Source organism: Passer domesticus, chromosome 1 (genome assembly GCF_036417665.1).
Source record: "Passer domesticus isolate bPasDom1 chromosome 1, bPasDom1.hap1, whole genome shotgun sequence".
NCBI classification, from domain to species: Eukaryota; Metazoa; Chordata; class Aves; order Passeriformes; family Passeridae; genus Passer; species Passer domesticus.
Genome location: NC_087474.1, coordinates 17,708,062 through 17,730,680, shown reverse-complemented (window position 1 = coordinate 17,730,680; position 22,619 = coordinate 17,708,062). Strand labels below are relative to the sequence as shown.

At 35.9% G+C, this 22,619-nt stretch overlaps 1 protein-coding gene across 6 annotated transcripts in view; it reads left to right on the top strand.

The window, feature by feature from the left end:
• Window positions 1-22,619, top strand: part of MLLT10 (MLLT10 histone lysine methyltransferase DOT1L cofactor) — a 122,577-nt gene that overhangs the window by 62,937 nt on the left and 37,021 nt on the right. For all 6 annotated transcript variants that reach the window (XR_010355908.1, XM_064408360.1, XM_064408370.1 and 3 more), the window contains 2 exons: window positions 1,038-1,293; window positions 3,307-3,876. Coding sequence is in view for 5 of the 6 variants with exons in the window: in XM_064408360.1 (XP_064264430.1) it covers window positions 1,038-1,293; window positions 3,307-3,876 (826 nt within the window). In the remaining variant the exon portion in view is untranslated. The remainder of the gene's footprint in view (window positions 1-1,037; window positions 1,294-3,306; window positions 3,877-22,619) is intronic.

The window sequence follows — 22,619 nt, the reverse complement described above, 5'->3', positions numbered from 1 at the left end:
TTTGTGTGGTCTTTAATGGAGATGATTGTAGATACTATTTTAAATTCTATAGAGAACTGGAAAACAGGCAAGCTTGTTTTGAACAGATCAGTAGTTTCTAGGTTTGATCTACATATTTTTAAAAGGAGCTATTTTACTGGGTGTCTTGAGTATAAATAACAGTAGATTTTTTTTTCTGATTTTGCTTTCATTTTCTTTCTTAAGTTATTAAAATTCTGTTAACCATAACTCCACATTTTTTTCAGTCATGCGAACAATAATATTCCCTTGTATGGTTTCCTAATGTTGTGCATGCAGTTTCCCTGCCCAGCTAATTACTTTCTGTGAAACCTCTTTTGATTATTATTCACCAACAGGAACAATTCTGGTAAAATTTAACAGACAAATAATGGACCTAAAGATGAAATTTTTGAAAGCCCTGTGGAGAGTATATGAGTTTAGGAAAAGGGCTAGAAATCTTGGGGGTGGATAGGGGTTGCACTGGGAGCTCAAGAGTGTTTTTGTACCTGTCAGAGAGTGGATTTGAAGTAAGTGTGTCTGGGTCAGCTGTCTCATGTGTCTTCTTAAGGAATTGGATGAATGGGGGATGGTTCATGTGCCAGGGAGCTGATTTTGATTTGGTATTGAGGCTATAAAGTCATAAAATTCCAAGTTCTTACGTTTTGGCACCTTCAGTAGTTCAACTGTATGTTCAGAAAAGCATTAAAAATTTATTTTTTAATTTTAAGTAGAAAATAACAATATCCTATTTAAATAGTCAGTAAAGACCATACCCATGAGATTTTTCCATTTACCTTAGTGAAGTAAAAATTTCAGCCAAAGCCGTCATGCATTTTTTTACACAAAATGATGTTTTATGTACTTCAGTTATTTGCTGAGAATCTTCAGAGTTCAGCTGCTGTAATTCCTGCTGTTTCTAGTTACAGTAGAATTTGAACACTTCTGTGTTCATTTGAAAGAATGAGGTCCTTTAAACAGTTGTTAGAGTTTTTGGTGTGACTTGTTTCTTTAATTTCTTCTCTCTTTTAAAATGCCAGACATACACAAGCACTAGCAACAACTCCATGTCAGGCTCCTTGAAGCGGTTGGAAGATACCTCAGCTCGATTTACAAATGCAAATTTCCAGGAAGTTCCTACACATGTTTCAAGTGGAAAAGATTCTTCAGAGGCTAGAGGGTCAGAGAGCAAAGGGAAGAAATCTGCAGGTCACAGCTCAGGTCAGAGGGGAAGAAAGCCTGGTGCTGGAAGAAATCCAGGAACAACTGTGACTGCAGCTAGCCCTTTTCAGCAAGGTACTGATTGTTTAGCAGTAACACAGGCTCTGCTTTGATGTGAATTAGAAATTTTATGTATGCAGAACTTGAAAAGTAGTTAATCTTTTATCCTCAATACTGAGAATGTTATTTCACTTCAGGGAAAAACCCAACTTTTTTCAGGGTAATAATGTTTGTTGCTGTAACATGGAAAAGAAGGTTGTACATTTTTAAAAGGCAGAACTGATGCTTTTGTTTGGACTGTTAAGGTATTCTCTTTAGCTGCAAACAGAAGTGTCTTTATGTGCCAAAAAGTTAATCTGGGGTAAACTTTAAAATGAATTTGAGTCTAGAGGTCTTGGCTCTTTAAGGGAGTAATACTGATGTTTTTTAGTCAGTGCACTGGCTAAAGAACAGAACTGGACTACCTAATGCATAGGATGCATTGGCCCCTCAATAATTTCTCAAGATGCAGATTTTTAAAGTATACCATTTCCTTCAGAGTGAAAGAACTTTATACTTAATTGTTTTGTAATTGAAATATATGAACATAAGGTGAGTATGTAAAAAGTATGTAAGGTTTATTTCCCTTAGGTAGTACAAAATCTGTTACTCTTTGAGCTTGCTAAAACCCACACCATGCACTATGAATACTTCTTAAAAGCAAATTTTGTTACAGCATTTTCATCAGAGTTAAAAAAATGATTAAAAAAAATTAAAAGGTTTTAAAAAATTCCTTAATTATTAAAACATGTTATTTGGGAACGCAACAAACAAAATTACTATAAAGTAATTTTTAGTAATTTTCACTGTGGTGTCTAGTAGCTGACTTCTGTTCATGCTTTGTGATGGTGATTTTCCTTTTGAGTTTATTTATGCAGTGAAGACTTGTAAATTTGTTTGGAGCTCTTTCAGTATTTCAGGTTTTTGTACTTGAAAGCAGAGGAAAGGTTTTTTTGTTTAAATTCCCAAAACTTTGCAAATTGCCTTCTAGAATTCCTCATTTAAAGAAAAATCTTACTGCAGATTGCAAAATAGATCTTTATTATGTGTGTGTATTTTCTTTTGGGCTGCATTAAGTGAAGTTGAGAACAATGATATTTTAATTTTTTTTTTAAAATAGCTGTATTTACATAAATTTTATTTTAAATGGAATTAACAATGTTTAGTGGAGTACTAATGATAAAACACTAATTTTTAAAGGACATGGGGTTTTGATACCTAATATTATAGTTAGGAATATTTTCTTGATGTTGTCATCAGTCTGAATTCTGTGAAACAGTGCCCACAGACATCTACCTGTAAAATCAGTGAATTTCAGTGCAAGTAGATGTTTGTATTTCCCAAGAGCTTATTTTTCTGCCTTGAATACAGTAATACAGTGATTAAATGACTGCATTTCAAATTCTGAAGAAGGAATGTAATTCTGTTGCACAAAAGATCTTTATGGTTCTGTGACAGTGCTAAAGAAGTCTTAAAATGCCAATTTCATACACTGTTTTTCACTTTCTGTCTTGTACTTTTGAAAAATATGTCTTCTGTGGAACTCCTCTTCAGCCGGGGAGAATTAAGCCCAGTTATTGTTGTTCCCTTGACCTGTGTCAGACTCTTGATTTTAGGTAGAATGATAAGGAAGATTGCAGGCATAGTGTATATGTGATCATAGCACATTTCTATTTGCTTTCTTCTTATATATCTGTATGTTCAAAAAAGCTGCTCCAATTTGCACCAAGTGTTTGTTATGGTTTCAAAACATGAGGGATGTTAAAGGTGCCTAAGCAAAAAAATAATTATTCTTCTTTTATTCATTTCAACTTGTTTTGCGCCAGATGTAAATTTGAATCTCAGACAGGAATCTGATAGTCATATCCAGCAAAGTGAAGATCAGCAGGAGAACCAATACAATGAGTTATTTAAAGAATTCTTTAGCTCTTGGTAATGCTTTTCATAAGTCCTTTCACATTAAAGTTTTTTATTCTAAGATCATAATACTTCCCTTCGGTTTTCATCAACTACAGGGAAAAACATAATTGTACTTTTTTCTCTTTATAGGAAGCTTTTTGGGCACTCCTGGGAGCATAAAGTCATCTTCTGGAAGTTCAGTTCAGTCTCCCCAAGATTTTTTGAGTTTTACAGACACAGATCTGCGAAGTGACAGTTTCACACATTCTCAACAGGCTTCCTCAACCAAAGATGTACATAAAGGAGAGGCTGGGAGCCAAGAGGGAGGAGTCAATTGTTTCACTTCCTTAATTGGGCTCCCTTCCTCGTCAGCAGCTGTTCCCCAATCTAAAAACTTTGACAGCTCACCTGGAGACATAAGTAATTCAAGCCTTACTTCTACAGCATACAAACGAGCTCAAACTTCTGGACTAGAAGAAGAAACTGTAACAGAGAAGAAACGGAAAGGAAATAAGCAAAATAAACATGGGCCTGGTAGACCTAAAGGAAATAAAAGTCAAGAAAGTCTTTCCCATCTTTCAGTTTCTTCTGCTTCCCCAACTTCATCTGTGGCATCTGCTGCAGGAAGTGTGACAAGCTCTGGTCTTCAAAAATCTCCAACTTTGCTCAGGAATGGAAGTTTACAAAGTCTTAGTGTTGCTTCATCTCCAGTGGGTTCAGGTAGGCATTTATTGGATTTGGTGTTTTACCTCAAAATATGTTTTTATTATTTTAGTTACAATTCTGAGTATGCTTTTCAGGAACATAGTATCATTTAAAGTATCGTGAAAATCACACTGGGGGAAAAAGGATTGTTGGAAAAGTAAGTTTGGTTCCATGTAGAGGTGCCACTGTGCTGTAGGTGGCTGTAGTAGATGGACCTGTGTATTGACCTAGAGGCTATATAAAAGCAGGTGTTGAAGCTGTAGGGGGAAAAGTTGCATGTAAATAGGTTCTTTGAAAATTATGTGTGACAGATTTAGCTTAAAAAAAAAAAAAGTGGTAGTATGGACTTCATTGTCTGTGTGTTCTGTTACACAGAGAAAACAAAATTGATACTCAGGTATGTCAGCTTTGCTGAATGCGTCCCTCAGTTCCATTTTCCCAATTCAGCTTAACTGAAAATCAAAATGTCTACATGGAGAATGACCAGTTTAAACATGTAAAATTATATTCTGAGTCTGGACTCCTGTGCAGCTGGATGACATTTTCATATTCTCGTGTGCTATTTAGCAATTGAAATTGGCTGGTTTGTTCTTCCTCTGTTCTAAATGTTATGCGCATCTGGGGCTTTGGAGGCTTTCTGTTTCCAGTAAACCTGTGTGTGGAATGGCCTGGCAGGATACTCTTATCTACCAAAGTCTTTGTTGCTCTGAAGTTTCTTTCAAAGCTTTTGTGATGTAAAAAATAACAAATTACCTCACTTTTGAAACTTCAAATTTTTTTTTAATTCTTTTTTTTTTTCCTCCTTTTTTTTCTTAAATTTTCTCATTTGGGGGAAGAGAGAAATGGAGCTTGAATACTTGCTTCTGGAGAGGGTTTTATGCTATTTGTATTGTAATTTATACTTTTGTTCTGTAAGCAAGAGATATTTTTAAAATATACATAGTTCAAGGGAAAAAATCCTGTATTTTTTTCAGAACAAGGCAGGAACTTAAAAACTTGATGTCAAAGCCACATTGTTTTAAAGCAGTTAGATACAGGCAAATGATCATTTTTATTATGCATAATAATGACAATAGCAGTAGCAGCTATATTAAAAAATACTTCTCTTACATTAAAATCAATGGAGAGAAATGGTATATGACAAAACTACATAGTTCACTGTTTATCTTTCTCTTGAAAATACATGTTTACCTCTTACCTGTTATGAACACTGAGAATCTAACAGATTTATATCAGTGTTCTGATGATTATATTATGAGCTTTTTTATTCCTTTATGATCTCTTTGAGGTGGATTATGTGTTGTTGTAGTTGGGGTAGGAGATAGAAGTACGAGGTCTTGGACTGAATGACCCATGTTTCCCCTCTTATATTTATTGTAAAATATTCTGCTCTTGTCAGCTCCTTGAACAGGCCTTTCCCTGTCCAGGTCCATTCTTGCTTCCTTTGTCCTCTTGATTATATCTCTTCCATCTAGAAAATGCCAGTAAACTCTGAAACTCTTGGTAAATAAATACATGGATGGAAATACCATGTCTGGTTTATTACTTTTACCACGATATTCAACCTACAGTTTCACATCTATTAAGTATACTTAGATTCTTGGTGACCAGCATTAGACCTGTCCTCTAAAACAGTGATATTTTCTGAGGACACCAAAGAACGTAGATATGAATAAGTGAACAAACAAAATTCATAAACAAAATCACCCTAACAGAACCAAGAAAACCCAGAGATACAAAAACAAATGGCATGTCTTTGAGCACAAGCTCTAAATTTGTCCAGAAACTTCTGCTTGAATCACAGCTTCTTTTTGTAATGTGCTCTTCTCCCTCATCTCCTGTTTTTCTTACAGTTGTAGTGCTGCTCTCCTTGCTTCATCATAAGCATTTTTTGGTTTAGCAACTCAACAACCCAATTTACAACAATTTTTTGTGTTGCAATGAAGAAGGACATATAAGTATTACCAGTATTATCAGGAACATGTATTTTCTCAGGAGTAATATGCTAATGATTCTTTTTTCAATGTGCCCACTACATTGTTGAGTAACAATATCCGACAAATTAATCTAAATTATTTGATCCAAAGCCCCAGATAAGGTTTTGTGTGTGTAAATGTAGTGAGTGAAAACTCAGAGTACTCAAGTCAAAAATTCCTCTTACTTGGAATTACCTTGATACCTCAGAGAAGCCAAATCAGGAATGAGCTAGACCATACTAAACAAAACTTCTGAGGCACTTCTGCAGGAATCTTCTCCTCTTTTTTTAAAATAGTCTTCCTAACAGCAGCTCTCTGAAGCTATTCTCTTTCAGTTTTTTGAAGAGTACTTGTTGAGATCCATAAAAATGATGAAAAACATGACTTCACAGATGTGTCATAATTGTGTTCATAATTAATGTTTAAATGAGATGAAGTGTGAAGGGAAGCTTATTTTAAAAGGTAACACAGATTCATCATGTGCTATTTATACAAAGTTAGATGTCTTTCCAAAAAGTTTTATTCAGAGTAAGTATATTCAGCTTATTTTGTAGAAATATTTGTCATTTCCAGACTTATCCAGTCCAAAGTGCTTCTCTTTTCCTGCTTAATAACAGAAATGTACCTTGAATATGGGTACAGTATAAGGACGTGTTATTTGAAGCTGTTATCACACAAACACTCAGGTTGTGTTTGCCATGCAAAAGATCTGATGTGTTCCAGGTTAAACTTAAATCTTCAATCTTTATGCTCTCTGTTATTTTTTCTGAAATGTATTTATAACCTGACAGAAAGCATTTTGTGCATTACTTTAACACTGTATTCAAAGAAAAAAAAAGGTTAAAAAATGAAATAAAATTTAAATTGGTAGGGTGCTATGGAATTTTTGCACTAAATTAACATTTTACTAGTACCCCCTTTAAAACATCCCCACCAAAGCTCTTTAGATATCAGCTCATTTACAAACCATACTTCTCTTTTTTTTGAGAATTCATAAGCATTTTAAGTTTATTGTCTAAAAAGGCCTAAGTTATTGGAGGAGTTACATAAAGCTGTAGGGTTGGTCTTTGAGTGATTTCAGGATCTGAATCTTTAAACAGGGGAAAGTGTGTGTTGATTTCACCTGAACTCAGCTATTTTACAGAGTTATCTAACTTTCCAAGTCAAAGCTGTCCAAGCTGTATTCTCAGGATGAAGTTCATTCTCAGCATCCTTCTAGGGAATAATATTTAAAGATTTCTAGTCTAGTATTGTAAAGCATTGAGAGCTTGTGTCCCTCAGCAACAGGAAAAATAACATTTTATGTGAGGTACAGTACCATCTGACTTTTGTGGAATAATGTAGCAATGAAAAATGGAAAGAATCAAGTATCAGAAGTTATGTGAAATTTCTGTTTCATGGTAGGTAAAGTTCTTGTGCAGTTGTCTTCCAAGTTGAGTGTGGATACTTGCTGCTGGAATTCTTACAGTGCTTCAGGCACTTCTCTGTCTTTCCTGCTCTTGATTTCAAATGTACAGCAAATTGTATAGTATCAGCTTCAGTAGCTAAGGCCTTCAGGTGATTATTTGCTTCAATATTTAAATTTTTATAAAATTGATTTTATGCTGTTACATATACTGTAAACCCTAAAAAAGCTTATATATTTTTTTTTTCTTTAAGAAGATTGGAAAAGATTAAACTACCAATTGGGCCACAAAATGGTTAGTCCATTGTTTAGCCCATAGCCCACTCACTGTGACGATCTTCTGGAATTCCTTTGTTCTGACTGAGGTGAACTTAGAATTTGTCTTTCTTCATTTTTATCTCTGCGCCGTGTATATTCTGCCCTTAGCCAGTCTTCAGTATGCTCTGGTTGGTAACACTAGACACTTTTTGGAATGAAAGACTCATCCAAACCCAGTATTCTACTTTATTTAAGCAGTATTTCAAATTCTGAAAGTGTTAATGTTTTTGGCACATGTAAGCTCTTGTCTTACACAGTTAAGTTTCAGCTTTATATACGAGTTTGCTAAATGCTTCAGTTTAGTTCCATGTATTCTTTTTCTCCTTTCCCATCTGATTCAAGCAGTGCTGAAACCTTTGTCAATGTTACACACCTTATGCTGTGCAAGATCATCGTACTGTTAAGCTCATTGTTGCACTCACGACATAAGGGAACCCCTTATGTTATATAAGCTTCACAGTAGAAGAGGAACTTGAAATTATTCTCATTGAGATACAAAGTCCCTCAGTACTTACGTTAAATCTTCATGATTCTGTGTTTGAAGTTTGACTTAGTAGCTGAATCTACTGGGAGAAAGAGTTGAGGAAAAATTATTCTGAAACAGATTGTGCTATTACGTTTATCTGCAAAGTGCACCAAAGCAGAAGTCTTGCTGTGTTAAAAAGCCAGTTTGTATTCAGAGGGGATAGAATATAAAGAAGAAATTGATACTAATAGATACTAATGGCATTTAAGGACTAAGCAAATGGTATAGAAAGCATACAAGGCTTAATCAATGCACAGAGAAATTCATTCTTCACATTTGAGGCTGAACAGAAGTGGTGCTGAGATTGGTGAATGGATTAAATTACAAGATTAAAATGTTAAAATTGATGATTATTGGTGTATAAAACATGGAGATGTTCATCAGGTAACAGGGAGGAAATCACATGAGGAAGTTGCTTATGAAAAGGGGGATTATGATGAAATGCATCGAAGTTCTGAAGTAAAACAGTTGTTATCAGCAGCTACAGGCAGAAGTATTGACGTTTCCTGATGAGGAATACCTCGTATTCCATGCTTTTAGACTGTCAGTGTTAAATTTCAGTAAGTCTTTAAAACTCATGAAGTTACAAGAGAGATTGACAAGTAATTAATCTTATGCAATTAGGATGTGTCTGACAGAATAAAGGAAGATTTTAAGATATACAAAGGTGTAATGACTAGTGGTGGATATTGAGAATTATGGAAAATAACTTACTGGACTGATTTTATTTCCTAATTTTTTAATAGAAGTGGCATAGTAGGTGTCTACATTTCAATTGATACAGCATGACATTTTAAGTAAAGACTTGTAATGCTAGGAAGTCAGCAAATCCTTCCATTAACTGTAATTAATAGGTAGATTTCAATTTTATTTTGTTCATAGAATTATTAAACCAATGTTTACTTCATTTTGTTATTTCCCCTTATGCTCAGTTCGTCAGAGCATGGTGCTCTTAAGACCAAAGTCACACCTTTGATCCTCAAGTCACCGAAGGGTTGGACTCAGCAATCTTTGTGGGTCCCCTCCAATTCAGAGTAGTCTGTGAAATCTATTGGAAAATGCTGCAATTTTTGAAAAAGTCTGGTTATGAGGACAGGGTAAAATGAATCTCTTGGTCAGCAGTACAAACTAAGAGGTTATGTTGGTAGAGCTAAAGTAGAAGATTATCTTAGAAAGATGGATGTATACTTGCAGGATAAGGATGGCCTTCTGGGGAAAGGACTGCAGAGAGAAAGGATAAAGGTGATTAATCAGTTGTGTCTGAGTTTGCAGTGCTGAGCTGTGTTTAAAAAATGTTTTAATGCATAAACAGCAAGCTAATGAGAAAGGCAGCTCTGCATTCAGAGTGTGTCTGGTCTTTGGATACTGTGGATGGTTCTGCGATTTGCTCTGTGTAAAGAAAAGAGCTACGAGAAGGATTCAATGACTGGAAAAAGCACGTTGTGGGAGAATAGCTAAGGAGTGAGTTTATCAGACATGGATATCATATGAGGAGCTGAAAGCTGGTACAATGATCTTTAACAAAGAAGTAAAACATCATCAATTAAGAGAAGGTAATAGTTGAACAAATCTCAGTTCTAAAAATGTATTTTCTAGAAGATACAGTTTAATATATTTATTTGATTTGCAGGTGCAGGAAGTTCTAGAGCTAAGAAGTCAGTGTGCTTGCAAAGATTCTTGTTTGGTCCTTACCTATGAAGCTAATTCTGTGCTGTATTTTCTCTTTGATTTTTAAAAGAAAATGTAGCATGGTGCATCAGTTTAGCATATGAAATAGTTTGTAACTGGGCAAATAATGCATTTCAAAATACAGTAGTTAGCAGTAAATTTTCAGGCAGGACAGGTCTGGTAGAGTTAGTTCCCAGCACAGTATGTTCTATGCTTTTATCAGAAATTGAGAAGTTAGGTCATCTTTGCTGCTCACTCTGAGGGTTCAGGCTGGTTTCTAAAAACGTATGTTGTAAAAGATGTGCTTGGATGTAAGGAATAAGATTTTTTTGATTAAGAAGGCTGTGGAAAAACGTACTGAACAATGAACCTTCTAACAGAAATGTGTTTTAAAAACAGTTCTGAAAAACTTCTGAATAATGATGGAGAACTGAATATTATTATACTTTAGGGGAAAAAAGGCTATTATCATCACATCATTTCAAGAAGGGATAGAAAAATTAATTGAAATTACTGCATTAGCTTTGCAGGTAGCAAAGTACTGTATTTATTTATATAACAAATATATTTTCCTCCTAAATATAATAAATATATATTCCTCCTAAAACATGACTATGAATATGAAAGTTGAGAAGAGGCATACAATGATTAATATTTTTAAAAATTCTTTCCAAAGAGTCTGCGGCTCTTTGCTAGACTGGAATATCTTAAATTTGAAAATATTTCAGTTTACAAAAATGTTTAGATGCATGATCATAATTATTATGTAAAAGAAAGTACTCTTTCTGGTCAAGATTTTTTTGATAATTGGGTACTGGTAATTGCAGTTTTCTGGTTTGTTGGTTGGTTTTTTGGTGGTGGTTGTTGTTGTTGGGATTTTTTTTTTAAGTTAATAGAAAAGTACAGTATAGTGCTTAATTGGATGGGCTGCTGAAAACAAGAAATGTTCAGCCTGTTCCACTCTTGAAGTCTCTGAGCTGCCTGACTTGCCATGGAAGCAGTGTTTGTGCATGAGATGCAAATCAGCCACCCCTCTGAATGCTGCAAGACCAGAAGCTCTTGGAACATGGCTTTGAAACAAAACCTGATTTAAAACAAGGCAAAGTTTTCCTTTCTCAAAAAAATTGTGGAGTTTTTGGTTTTGAGTGAAAACAGATGGGAGGGCTTTCTGAAGTGAAAAAATAATGGCCCAGGGAAGGGAAGCTCTAGTAACTAGGGTAGAGCTTCCATGTCGAGCTGCTAAGGCCTGCTAATTTCAGGGAATGTCTTGGCAGCTGTGGAAATTACGTGACTAGTTAATTGTTGTGTGAGAACGTGTCTGTTGGGTTAAAATAGAAATTTTGAATATTATATCTTCAAACTAGATTCCCAGATTATGGTGAGTCTGGGCATTAGCTTCTATTTAAATATCTAAAGATGTAATTATTTATTTTTTTATTATACTGTGACAGTCAACAGCAAATAGTATGTCTAAATTACGAACTTATAATACATTTCAGATGCTAAAAAAAAACCACAGCAAAGCAAAAAAATCAATATGGGAAAGGAAATGTGTGTTTTCTTGACTTCCCTTTTAGGTCTTTAATTTAATAATAAAATAAAGAAAATTTTGGTAGTTACTAATTTTGGGAGAAAGGCATAGTTTTAAACAGCTTAGCAAAAAGATGTAATTATTTCTAAACTATTTGAAATACTCTTTTTATTCAAGCTTTGTGAGTCTTCTACCCAAATATAAATTTAATAACAAATAGAATAAATTCTGCAGGACTAAATTTTTGCCCATACAGAATTATTTGTGAAACTGGCATCTACATACAAAATTTTTGAAACATAAGAAGTATCTTTATGATTACACTGGCTGTTTATTAGTTGTATCTGTACTGGCAGAGAAGAAAATAGACTGGGAAGAGCTTAAAGGCTGCTTAAATTTCTGTACTTACAACTTTCCAAATTTAGCTATAAATCTGTTTTGTTTGGTAAGGGAAGGTTTTCAGAGAAGTTCATGACCTTTTTGTAAACTGCTTGCTTTTATATTTTATTTGACTCATAAGCCTACAAAGTGCCTTGTATATATTTGGTGTTAGGTTTGAACTCCTGATAAAAACTAACTTACTTTAGGCTTGGGTAATCTGCATAAACTACACTGCATGAACGAGATGTGGCTGACAGCTTTGCTGTTATTGTTGTTTGCATAGTGAAGAAAATAAATTGCCTGCTTTTCCAGTGGCTGATGGTCTTTGCAGATACAAGGAGTTTAAGTATGTGGTATTATCATTATTACATTAAAAAAATAAGGGCAGAAAGAGAAAATGTACTGAAACTTCCAGTTTTGTGCTCAGATTTTGTTAGTTCTTTAACTCTTATTATAAAATGAAGAATTATAATTTTAAGTAGAGTAGGGGAATAAGGAGACACTGTGAAGCAATTAAGATTTCTATCCTGTCAGATGTCTTTGTTGCAAAACTTGATATTTGCTTTAGAGGTGTATCCCTTTTCTAAAGATCAAGGATATATTCCTTAATTCTATTGCTCCTTGGAAAATAAACTGAGATACAAGTGTTTGCTTACTTGTAACTGTTTAGTTCCCAGAACCTCCTTTAAAATGGCTTAACTTAATAAAAGGACTTTCAAAATGGTATCAAATTAAGAATTTTTTGTGTGTATATATGTATATATATTCTAAAATGAAAATATTCATCTTCTTGAGTGTGAACATTTTTCAACATCTGCAGTCAATTACTAGAGTATGGCATTCTTTGTAAGTCAAATGTGAGATAGCAATCAGTCTTTTAACTCCATAAAATCTGTTAAAGGTGACATGGGAACATAAAAAAGTGTGTGTGGGGGAGGGTAGAGAAGAGGTTTGACTGTAAAAGCAGCAGTAGGGTTTTTTACCCTTCCTTGAAAATTGTACTTTTCAGATCTTACAGACTTTCAAGTCTTTCAGAAATCAGATATATCTGAAAAGTAAGTGATGTGTATGTGTTGATAGTTCTTGAAGCATTTTTGTCCTTCTGAAGATCGTCCAATTCATATGGTAAATTTTTTTGTTGTTGTTGTCAGTCAGAGGTGACAACACTACAGTCAGGTTTTTAAAATCAGAAGGAAGTGTACTTAGCATGTAAATTTTCCTTTTATTTGATGTGAAGAGCTGCAGTACCAGAAGTTAAACTGTGAAGGTTGTCTCAGGATTATATCTGGGAAAAAGCTGTAATGTCTAGAGCTGTTGTTGATTATCATAATAATTTCTGCAACTCCCTTGTAAAGTTTCAAAAAGAAAATAAAAAAAAATTAGAAATACTAACATAATACAGTGGCATAAAAAAGACTAGTTACCTTAAAATAATTGAGCTTTTCAGTAAACGATGTTGCTCAGGGACAAATCCATTAAGACTTAGAATGGAGAGATTCATGTGACACTGATACAGGATGACACTCACATTCATATAGGAGCTATACTGCTTTTTAAAACAAATATAATAGGGCTAAGTGTCTGATTATCAAGTCCCTATGCTACCTTATATGTAAGTAATTTATTTTTCTTCCTTAAGCAGGTTATATGGGTGTGACAGACTAAGCACAGCAGCTTTCTGAAGGTCGCCTGTGGTACTGTAGCATGTCACTTGGCACAGTGCTGCAGCACATGCAGCCCTGCAATTCTGGCTCTGTAGTGCAGGATGTGCAGCCAGCTGGGCCCCTGGTGGCTCCATGTGCATAAAGAGTGTCCTTCTGGACAGTGAGTGACAGTGTGTCCCAGTGCCTTTGCACTGCTGTGGTGTTCCTGGTACTGTACAAACATTACCTGTACCTGCACAATCTGCATGGAGAGCCATCTCAATGGCAGCTCATTTTTGATCAATCTCCCCACTATGATTAAAATGCAGAAAATTGGCAGCAGTAGGGCAACAACGTATTTCAAGAGGGTTACTCAAATAAAACTCTCTTTGAAGAATATTAGAATTCATGTATTAGAATACATGAAAAGCTGTTGTAGGAAATTGATCTACAGGTATGCCATATACAAAAAGTGTGCCGTTAAAATTCTTAGCAGGACAGTTCTTGCAAGAGCTTTTGTGGTGGTGATGCAGGAAATAGTAAGTGAAATAAACTATTTTCTATTGTTAGAAAAGCTACTTCTTATCCAATCCTGAATGTAGAGCCATTTTTTGTCCATTGGAACCAAACTGGGATTTAACACCTAGTTTAGATGCAAACTCATTGCTTCATATTGCTCTTTTTATACTTTTTACTCAGCTTTTAAATAGAAGTGTGCATCTTTCAGTGTCAGATTTGGTAGGTATGTGAGAAGGCCATAAGTATAACGGGAAGAAAACTGTTCACTTTGACAGTGATCTAGCTTGCTGCATATGTTTTTGTGAGAGAGAATTACATTCAGTGGTAGAAGGTTCAGAAAAGGGTCCTCACTAACCTAAGTAGCAGGAAAAAATGGAAAATTTTGGTAATAAAAAAAAAAAAGACTGAGCATTTATGTTCTTTGGACCAGTATAGCTCTAGAAATCTGAGTTGAGAAGGGATTCATGGAAGCTGTTAATGGAACTGAAGAATACGAACATGCAACTGGGACTTCTGCATGAGTAATCCTGTTAGATCCTATATACTTGACTTGGTTTTATTTCTGTTTCCCATTGTTTATTTGTTTTGAACATCTGTGAGGTAAGAATGAGTAGAGATTCCAAGTAAATTAAAAAAAGTCAACAGAAACTCCCCCAGCAAACAAACAAAAATCCAAACACCAAACACACCCCTCATTCCTCCAAACGAAAAAGTGGCTCATAAGCTATCAATGTAGTTAGCTTTCACATAAGAATGTCTTATGCAAATTGTTGGAATTTGTTTTGTTTGGGTTTTTTCACTTTTTGTTTTCTTAAAGCATGATAACTGTCATGGACAAATGCCTAATCTGATGGATTTAGGGCTTGGTTACAGTACATAACATCCTTCCTAAGGATGAAGTCACTAGTCTTTTTTTCTGTTGTGGACTAATGGTAAGCTTAGACTGGAACTTAAGGTTTTTTGTGCATAACCAGTTCCCTTAAAAACAAGTAATGAACAGCCAGAGCGCAGTGGCTTGGATGTAGGTATTAATCCTGAGTCATTTCAGAAATTAAAATGAATGAGCTGGAAGCACTAAAGTTTTTTCTGAGCAGAATTGATTTTAAGGATGAATAATTGTAAGGTTCTACATAAACCAAACAATAGCAGCTGCTGTAGGATTGGATGAAGAAAGATTTATCCAGGACTGAGAGGAAAGTGTGGGAGGCACCAGAGATGGCAAAAAAACCAAAACCAATGAGAAGTGAAGTCCAGCTATTACAGCATATGTGTGTATATATATATATATATATATATAGTTACCATTCACTGTCCCTAACCTTTCATGACACCGTAGCATGTTGAAATTCAATTTGGCTGTACATTGTAGCAGAAAACTGGGTGGCTGGGAGGGGCTACTTCAGTGCAGGAGTCAGGAAAGACCTAGCTGCCAATAAAGGCAGTTACACAGGAACCAAGACAGTAGCTCTTTTTTCCTTCCAGAATAAAACACCTTTTTTCATCTGCCTTCTACTAATTTATGGAGTGTGGAAGGGAGTGGTGGTAGGGGAACAGTTCTCCTTCTGTTCTGTGGAGAGGCTTGGGGGGAGTCTAGAATCAGCTCCATCAGTCACAAGCAGGGCTGATCTAGTGTTGGCCCTTCCTTGTGTAATTGGATGAGGTCTGTGTTAGAACAGCTAGTGTTTTGTTAGCTCTTCAGCTGCATCTCTTCCTTATTTATCTATGAAGTTTTGTCTCAGAGTAGTAAATTTTGCATTGTGACATATCTAGGCTATTCTGGTTTGAAACTTTCTCATACCTCTTGAGTGATGTTTGGGAATGCATTGTATGTGATTACTTGGATTAGTGGTGGCTTCTGTTTGGTATAGTTTTAAAGAAAAAAAAAAAGCAAAAGGTATAGCTTCAGCAAGCTAGGGCTGAGCTTGTTGGAATAAAACCAAAAATAAAGAGGAAAGGAAAAAACCCCACAGCCACTCCAAGCTTCCTTCCAAACCTACCCAATGGTTCCTTAAATTTGAAAGGGACTTTCTTTAGTGTTGAAAGCAATGATGGATCAAAATGGCTGCTATTTCTTGTGCACAAAAAATTGAGCATAACTGGAGAGAATGGATACAATTATAATCAAATAAAGGCTGTGGAGAGTAGGTGTGGGTGAAATGATTCTGCACTTAAGAGTGGCAGACTGCAGTTGCATTGTGTCCTCTGCACCTGAGAAAGAATTTGTCTGTGTAGTATAATTTGATTCCAGTCATATCAGTAATTTTTTTCCCTGTAAATTATGAGTGTATTTTTGTATTTTGTTAGTTCTCTGAAAACTATTAAGAAGGTTAATTAAAATTATCAGTTTCATTTATTTCAGATTAATGCACTTCTTTCAAAAATCATACATAATTTTGTACATTGTGTGGTTTTTCTGTACCACAAAATTTAAATCCCCAAATATTAGTATTTATGTTTTTTAGAGAGCAGACTTTTTAAATTAATGCTGTAATTAAAATACTCTAAATTTTAAAGTATTTCCGTTGATGTACCTTTGGCTAGTTATTAAATTTTAGTCAGTAGATAAAAGTCAAAGCTTTTAAATGTTTTAAAATAGCTTCTTAGTTTTGTAATCTTTGAGTATGAATGACAAAAGTTTAAGATGTCTTTGCTCATTCATTTTTTTGAAATTATGATGTTCAGAAGACCCTTTGGAAGAGTTAAAAAATGGCTTATGACAGCAATATTTAGTAGCTTCCAGTTGTGCCAAGAGTAAAGAAGAGAAAAACAAAGCATTAAAGGTGGTTGCCCTATTGGAACCCAGATAGTTACTGCAGTCAGATCTCAGGGGCTGCTGCAGGTATACAGTTCCCCCATGGGAGCAGGACAGAGGTGTTCGCCCCACTGTGGCCTGTAAAATCATTTCATTACCAAGCCAAGCCAGATGTGTAAACTGAGGGCTTTGTTCCCTAGCGGTGTGACAGAGTGAACGAGCAAACTGAAACTAAAATAATTCTGTAGTCAGGAGGTCATTTTCCTAAGCAGGAATAAGCTGTGGGTTAAGTGGAGGAGGGCTGGCATCTGCATGGCTGCCACCCCTGTGCCGCTGGGCATTCCAGTGCTGTGGTGGCTGCGCTGGAGACTTCAGCTGCACGGCAGAGGACGCGTGTGAGTGTGTTCTGGCACTTCAGGATCAGAGATCAATACTCTCTAAACACCCCAACCCATGAAGGAAAGGAAGTTCATGTCAGCATTTCCTTCGGTGTGCCACTAGTTGAGCGTTCTTTCTGTGTGTCTGAGTTGTTCTTGAGCTGGGCTCTCTGAAGTCCAGGAGACAAAACCGTTTCCTGTTAGACTTGATTGCTTGAGTTCATCTCAATCTATCAGTGAAGCAAAACAGATGCCTCGTGATTAAAATTAGCAAGGCAACTTCCGTTTGAGTTTCTAAATTTGTTGCAGACAATGAAATTAAAATCAGTCTTTTCTTGGGGAGACTGATTGCCACTGCACTGGAAAGAATTTGAATTTTTATTTGTAATACTAGCTTTAGATTACCGCTAATTGGCATGCGCTGGAATGTTCTTATACTTGACATTTAATATCTAACCAACACTGATAAAAGAAATATAAGTAAAACATTATAGTGGATAGAAATAAATCCATTTCACAATTTGTGCTACTGTAAATGATCAGAGCTCTAATACAAGAAAGATGTATTCAGGTATATTATTGTTCACTGAAATTCCTGTCTATACATACATTCTTTTGTGCGTCTGTTAAACATGATCTTAACATGAAGCCCTTTTTCTCCTAACTCAAAAGCTTTCATGAAGTTGATGAATGCCATACATAATGGTAAGTTATATTAGAATCTTTTTCAGAGGTTCATTTATCACAAAGGGTAGCCTTTTGTGGAAAAGCCTGATTGAAGGTCTGCATATTCTATGGACTGGGTGAAATACAGGTCTGCAGTGCGTCAATTGTTCAGTACTTGAGTGAAAACTTTGTAGATTGTCTGCAGGAGCCTGATAGGTCAATAGTTCCTCAGTTCTCTTTTTATGATCTTTTTGTATGTGTGAAGTAAAATGATAACAGTTTTATTCCAGTTCTGAGATTCTTTTCTTTAATTTTGTGAATAGTGTTTTCTAGTCCTTCTTCTGTGCTCCATTCATAGGTGTGTTATAGTGATGTCTACCTCAGGCATTCTCCCACTTCTCTTCCTGACTACTTAAATTACTACAAGTAATGCATGTGAAGGTAGCCTTGTTTTGTCCATTCTTTGTTCTGACAGCCTGATGCTGCTCATTTGTGCCACTGATAACAGAGCTATCAGTTTCAGAGGGAGCAATATTGAATCTTTAATGTATCTAATGGCTGTTTCCTTTTAGTATTCGGCATTGGCTTTGTACCCCTGTTTCTGTATTCACTCATAGCCAGTGGAAATTAAATATCTTATTAAATTTGAACTTGGTTTACTTTTTCAAGGCTATTGTTAGTTTGTAGGAAACAATCATAGATGTATTCACATGTTACTGGAAGATTTAAAACTCTCTCATGAGGCTAATTTTGAAGATTATCAGGTTTATTTCACAGTGTGATATTTAATTCATGTCAGGTGATCTGTTAATAAAAAATTGGAAATTTTAATCCACTTGTCCCAGCCACATATAGAAGTTCTCTTACTGCTGTGCACGTATGTTAGAAGAGCAGTGCTGTATGCATTGCTAATTGTATTGACTTGAAATGCAAAAGAATTAAAATGTTTGAAACTTTGCATGGTCAAGTTTTTTGCATTTTCAGGTGGCAGTCATTACGGTTTTATAGAACTTTTGCTTTTCACACATGGTCAGAGCCATGAATTACACCTGTCAGACAGATGTCTGGAGTAGTGGGTCTCTCAAATAATAAAAATTTTAATATTACATTAACTGTATGTTTCATAGTCTACATGTGGTGAGAAATATTGAAATTTCTCTAGATTTGCTTTAGTAAAATAGGTTTAGCTTTTTTTCCTTTTGATATAGGGTTTCCCTCTCACTCTCCCAGGTATACAGTGCTCTGAAGCAGCTTTGAGATGAAGGAAAGCAAGCTCACCATTTTTCTGAACAAAAATAAAACACCTGAAGGGTATCTGACAAAGTGTGCTGAATTTGGACTTGGTGAGTTTCTGCTGTTTTATAAGCAGAGCCTTTTTGCTGTTTAATGTTGAAGAGGTATAGATTGACAAGAGGGTGCAGAATAGAAATCGATGGAATACATTTGTGACTTCTTTCCACATTGCACATTTTGTTTTTTAAACTAATGGCACAGATAGTTGGAAGGGCATGTATTGCCAGACAACAGTAATGCTTTATATAACTTACTGTTGTGGAACAGCATAATGGTAGCTACATGTTTGTTTTAGAATGGTGTTTGGACAGGATTTATTAATTACCTTATTGTGGGGTGGTGGTGATGTTTTATGATACCTTCTGAGGTTAAGTTGGTTACTTTTTTCCCCTGAGGATTGCCTTTCTCTCCTTCCCTCCCTCCCCCCATCCCGGTATTGTAGGGCTCTTGTTTTGACAGAAGCATGTATCTGGGTGAAATCAGTGAGGGTAGGTAGAAATTTTGATAATATGAACAGCAAGAAGAGATCTTGTCATGTGTGTTTATATAGGATGAAAAGAAAGTATTAAAACTTGAGATAAATATTTAAATAAAGGAAGATCATTTACTCCAACAGCATTTTCAGATTATATGTCAGGTAATGCTGAGGATTGTAAATGTCACTGTCAGTAAGAGTTTTTATGGAGCCTGTGTGAGGAGCTTGTTTTTTCATTGCACTGAGTTTAAGCGGGCTGCACATCAGCAATAAAGTACCAAAAAGAAAACCTGTGAGTTTTAGTTTGAGTGGAAACAAATATGAGTTTGGAGCAGAGAGGTTTATTATTAATAGTTTTGCCAAACCTTGTCAGTTGAAATTTGGTGCTGACAAACTCTGAAGGGGGAAAGATAATAGCTAAAATATTGAACTGGTTTCAAAGAATCTAGTCCTAAAGAAGAGGACTAGAAAATGGAGTCATGAAAGCTGTTCCATTAAGATGCCTGCTTTAATAGAAAGGAGTCAAGACACTTCAAGGCAGACAGTGGCACACTGCAGTTTTGCCAGTAAGAGACATGGTGTGCTCAGTGCTGTGTTTTGCAGTTGTATAGTCAACTTCTTATATCTTGGCTTTTTTCAGAACCTTTTTCTAAAAACCACAAAATTTGCAGTTGAGAGATTGAAAGTTGTCACTGCTATTCATTGTGAATGTGCTTTGTCCTTCCAAATCATACTCTGGATCTTACAGTCAAACTTTTTTGACTTGACCTTGCAGTTTCATGTCTTCCTCTATGAATCTACCACTGAAAAGGAGCAAGAGGGATGCACCTGTCTCTATGTGCATATATACACGTATAGAGCATACATATCTCTTGGCAGTTTTAGTGCATACGTTAAAAAAAGACTAGGGGAAGCCATGACCTGATTATTTTATGTTAGAAATAGCTGTAAATTGTGATGTTTGCTTGTCTCCTTTCTGTGGTAACTTCAGTTCTTGCTTGTTCTGTCTTCTGTCCTATTTCATACTCCTGTTGCTGTTTTTAGGTCTTCGTTATTGGTTGTTCTATCTTATGCTGGTTTTGAGTTGCAGTGAGGATAGTCATAATACTGAACAGACATCCATTGTGGCAGTCTCAGTGCTGTGATTGTTTTTAGAAGACGACATGTTTCTAAAGAAACCTCAGTTCTGTAGCCTTGGCCTTTCCATCAATGCAGGCAAAATTCAGTATTTATGGTACGATTTTTTTAACAAGATAACGTACACTAATCTGTACTGAGTGTGAATTAAATTTTTTGAATGAAGCCCAACTTGGGCAGAGATTTTCCGTGTTGATAAAACGGCATCTGCCTGTATTGAAGCATGGAGGCATTAGTGCTCAGCTAAACCATCTGAATTGATAAAAATGAAGAACAAGAGAAGGGTGAATTAAAAAGCCTGAAGTAGTTCTGTTATGCACATTTCAAAGTACTGAGTGATTACTGTTTGGTTGTCAGATATTGCAGTCTTAAAAGTAACTGTCTGACCATGAGGTTCTGGAATACCACTTGAAAGCTGTAACTGTTGCTAATGATAGCTATTTCTAGGTCTTCAGAAATTAGGGCAAAAGCTGTCTCATCTTCCCCCCTGCCCCCTCCCATAAAAGACTGGATTATGTTCACAGTGAAGAGGAATCTAGTGCTTCCAGTGACTCACCATCCAGCACTGAGGTAGATTGCTGTCAGAATGGTTTGAAGCTCTGCTATGTTTTCAGAGATCTTAAGCAAACACAGTAAATTTTTTTGAAATCATTAAGAAAAGGTAGATCACAAGTCACGCTTCTATTAATGAATACTCATTAAGTGAGCCTAAAACTGCTTTGCTTTTAGTTTACTGTATTTAAGTAACTTAGGTTTGTATGTATTGGCTCACTATTACAAAAGTGAACATTTTAAACTTAAACAGTTAAGGGCTTTATCAATTATCTGTTTAACCTTTTCTTCTACAAAGATCTTTCTGTGCTGTGGCACATTTGAAGTACAGGTCTTTTTTTGTGGTAATGTGCATATGTGTCTCAGATATGATCACATGGCTCTTTATCTTAGTATTCTATTCTAAAAGAGTACTTGAAATCTTTTTGACTCATGGTGGAGCAAGCATGAAATTCTTAGCTGAGTTAATTGTGCAATGTAAACAGGCAGTTATAAAACATTTCAGAGATTATTGTGAGAAGTCAGAACATCTGGAGGAAAAAGGAAACATGTTTTGTCCCTGTGTTGGCCATCTTCCACCCCAGAAAACTGCACAGTTTAACTGAGGTGTAACTTTGCCATGAGATACATTATGAACAGCTTCAGCTGTTCAGAAAGGATTGGAAGATATTCATTGGGGCAGGGCTGGAAGCATATTTAAGCCTAATGATTACAAAGACCATTCCTCACACTCAAAATTCATACATGATAGATTTCTACAGGCTGGGAGAGCATTTGAGGAAAGTATTACTACATGCTTGCCCTTTTTTTGTGCTTTTCCTTGTGTGGCTGTTCACTGTTAGAGATGGATATAGTGAACTAGAAAAACAGTACAGTTCTTGTTTTCCTAGTCTAGCATGTCATCTGTCTCCTCGTGTCACGTTCAGACCTTTTCTCTCAGAGAGAACGTTTATATTGGGTGGGCTATGAAAAATGTGGGTTTGAGCCCTTCTGCAGTGGAGGCTGCAGTGTAAGACCTGTATCAGCTTGGATTAATTCAAAGTGGGAACACTCTTACTGACAAGAGTGGCCATCAGTGGACATGGAATCAAGTGTAAAATACCACTGTTCGCTCGAGCAGGTGGGACTGGCTGAACACAGCAAACCTTTTCAGTAGCACATGGATCGGGTCTGGTCCTTCACCCCCACCCTGTTGTTGAACACATTTCTGAGTGATTATAGATAGTTGTGCAATCAGGGGTTTGACCATAGGGATGGGAGTAGACAGAAGAGATTACCTGAGCATCTTTTGCTCGCTGAGCTGCCAAGGATTTGGGGTTAATTGTAATGGAGTTTGATAGCAAACTTCAGGTCTTTGCTGTATATGTAGGTTGTGTGGTCATGGATCCACCATATGTATGTCATATTGCTGTGCTGGATTGTGTTCCTCAGTTGTGTCAAGGTTCTTGTCAAGTATTTTGGTCTTTGACTATCAGTCCTCTCTAGAGAGTATTCTCAAAGGGAGTAGTTGTGGCAGTCTGCCTTCTGTCAGTAGGAATG